The 2923-nt window shown below is 54.0% G+C and overlaps 1 protein-coding gene across 1 annotated transcript; it reads right to left on the bottom strand.

Annotated features, from left to right (window-relative positions):
• Positions 1–733: 733 nt before the first annotated feature.
• On the bottom strand, positions 734–2253 carry ST8SIA3 (ST8 alpha-N-acetyl-neuraminide alpha-2,8-sialyltransferase 3; the record flags this gene model as incomplete). Its single annotated transcript, XM_010016900.1, has 3 exons — positions 734–1016; positions 1408–1967; positions 2202–2253. Coding segments are annotated over 3 exons (895 nt in total), but the record flags the coding sequence as incomplete, so codon positions are not given.
• Between the last annotated feature and the right edge of the window lie 670 nt (positions 2254–2923).

Genomic DNA, 2923 nt, shown 5'->3' with positions numbered 1-2923 from the left:
TGAGGCACCGGAAGTTGGGAATGTTCCATCCCTGGCAGTGGTCAAGGCCGGGTTGGACGGGGCTTGGAGCAACCTGCTCTAGTGGAAGGCGTCCCTAGTTGGAACTAGATGATCTTAAGGTCCCTTCCGACCCACTCCATGATTCCATGGATCACATGGATGGGAATGAACGTGTGGCAGCCTCGTTTGGACCAGGATGGGGCACGAATGAAGTATTCCAAGGGGGATATAAACACCTCCCGAAGGTGCAACCCGTGTTGGGAGCTTCAAGTTGCTCTTAAAACACGTCAAATTCAGGAATACGAGGTGGGAATGAGAGGAACCTGCAAGTGAAGAGGAACTGGAATTCAGCGTGACCCTCCCGCTGGGCCACGCCAGAGCAACATAAAGAGGAGGAGCCAAACCTCCTAAAACGAGCATTTCTAGCTCCCCTGGAGGAAAGGAAGGGATCGGGGCATTTATGGAATGCTGAAGGAGGAGAAGATCTCAAACCTACTTAGTGGCACACTCAGAAGTGCAAAGAGTTCAGCTTTGAGCTGCTTGGAGAGCATCCATGAGATCCGTCTACTTAAACCCTTGGAAGGGCAGGGAGAAGGGTGGCAAAAAAGCATCTGTTGAGGCTGGAAAACGTTTGAGGGGGGATTTGTTGCTTGGGATCGGATCTGCAGAGGTTGAAGTGGGGGGTTTTGGGCACTTCTTCGACAATCATTTGGCACTTGAAGCTTTGGGTTCTTTAGGCACAATGCGACAGGGTGAGCTTGGCCAGTCCCTCCCCGTGCATCCTGTAGAGCAGCTGGAACTCCGCAGGCAGCTGGTGGGACTCCTGCCACTTGGTGGTGAACTTTGTTCCCTTCTTGTCGTAGTAGTGGTAGGGCAGGTCCTCCCTCGTGTTGGGGTCGAAGCCAAAGGGCCAGAAGCCGTAGAGGTGGATCTCCTCACAGATGGCAGAAGCAAGGGTGTACATGAGAATACCTGTGCTCAGCCTCTTGGGTGACAAGTGCTTGTTCTTCCAGTATCTGTGGACAGAAGGAAAGCACGTTAGGTTGGCTGCAAGCAAAGCCTGGAGACCTTCAGGGCTGCTCGTGGCGACCTCACTTCATAGGCTCGTGGTTGGGGCTGGAAGGGACCTGCGAGCTCATCCGGTTCCGACCAAGGCAATCATAGACTCAAGCAGGTTGGAAAAGACCTTGAAGGTCACCAAGTCCAACCATTCCCTACCAAGACCACCACCAACCCAGATCAAAGGTGACCTGAAGGACTTCCTGAAGCCACCCCATGTAGAAGCAAGCAGTAGCGGGTCTTGCCTTGCTGGGCAGTGCCCACCAGAGGAGTGAAATAGCCAAGAGCTGGATCTGTGCAGCAGGAGACACAGTGAGACAAGCTAAACCCAACCACAAGCCCACCTACCTGTTCACATGCTGCATTATATTGCCTGGCCAAGCCAACTGGACCTTCAGTTGCCCTCGATGCTCCACAAAGAAGTCAACCAGGGTTCTCGTCACCGTGGCCGACGTGTGGAAGAAGAAAGCTGGGATCCACAGTATGGCCCCATCGAGCTTTTTCAAGCTTAAGAAGAAGTTGTTGCGGTCCTGGATGGTCAGGAGGTTGTTGTAATACTTCTCCAGGATGCTGGGGTTGAAGGTGGTGAGGTTGGTTTTCCTTCCCACGTCCTTCTGGAAGGCTTCCGTTGGAGCGAAGTTGCAGCGAAAGACAAAATCCGACGTATCTATTTCTTGGCCACACTGACTCCCGGTGAGGATCCCGCTGTTCCCAACCACGGCACAGATGTTGTAGTGCTTGTTCAGGATGGGAGAGACGTCTGGAAGCAGGGACCTGAAGTTGTTGCTGATGGAGAAGACGTACTTATGGCTGGAGTAGTCGTAATGCATCAGTTGGCCAATGCGAACGCTGCTCTTGGTCAAGGAGAAGTTCTTGATGACGTCCACATGTTGGAGGATTTCCTGCCTAAAATAAGGGAGAACAGGACAACAAGGAGTTCATCCCCCTCTTCCCACGCTGGAGACACTCCCTGCCCAGTTAAACGTCTCCATCACCATCTACCCACGATGGATCCCACCAGGAATGTGGAGCAAAGCCAAGTGGTCCAAGCTGGATGCCCAGGGGCTGATCTGAGTCCCACCGGGTGCCCTCCTTGTGGGTTCTGAGCAACGGACTCATCCTAAACTCACCAGAGGAGCAGGCTTGTGAAGGAACGAAGTGACACCGAGAGGTGGCCACTGTCCCACTGAGGTCCTGGGAAGGGATGGGGGCAGGTAAAGTCCTGTCTCAATGGCCCATAGCTCCTTAGGAGCACTGGGAGGTCTTTGCTCATCCCGTTGTGCTGAAGCATGAGGAGAAGCCCAAGCTCTTCCCATCAGCATCGGGGGGGCCTGAGGTCCAGCTCCTCAGCTGGGACATGGGCGCCAGGTCACGAGGCATTTGTCAGGAGACAATTCCAGTCCCAGCTGGTGGGAGGTAGCTTAGATGGGTAAGAAGCTCTAGAAAGCTCCTTTATAGACCTTTAATATATATATGTATGTATGTAAAGCCAATCAACAGAAGGTGTTGACCAGGCACCACCAAGTTCACCCCAACAGTGAGAAGACCTAAACCACGTGTCCCTTCCCATTAAGTACATGAAGAACACTAAGGAACCCAGAACCTCCTTGCACCACCACCGCACCAAAGCCATGGAGGCAGAAGGCGACGATGAAGAGGGTGGCGCCAGGGGGTTGGGCTTGAAGGCCCCATAGCACCAGCGGGGAAGTTCTGCTGAGGGTCTCCATGAGCGTGTCATGGCTGGTGCCATCCCACAGGAGCCAGGCTTTGGAAGCCAAGCGTTCCTCTCGCAGCACCGGCGGTTCCACTTGCGCGCTGGGAAAGTGGGTCACGCTCTGTTCGAGAACGTGTCTCGCAGCCTCCT

This window comes from Nestor notabilis, unplaced genomic scaffold (genome assembly GCF_000696875.1).
Source record: "Nestor notabilis isolate BGI_N333 unplaced genomic scaffold, ASM69687v1 scaffold17366, whole genome shotgun sequence".
Classification (NCBI taxonomy): domain Eukaryota; kingdom Metazoa; phylum Chordata; class Aves; order Psittaciformes; family Psittacidae; genus Nestor; species Nestor notabilis.
Note: the sequence above shows the minus strand (reverse complement) of the source record. Positions and strands in the feature narration are given on the sequence as shown.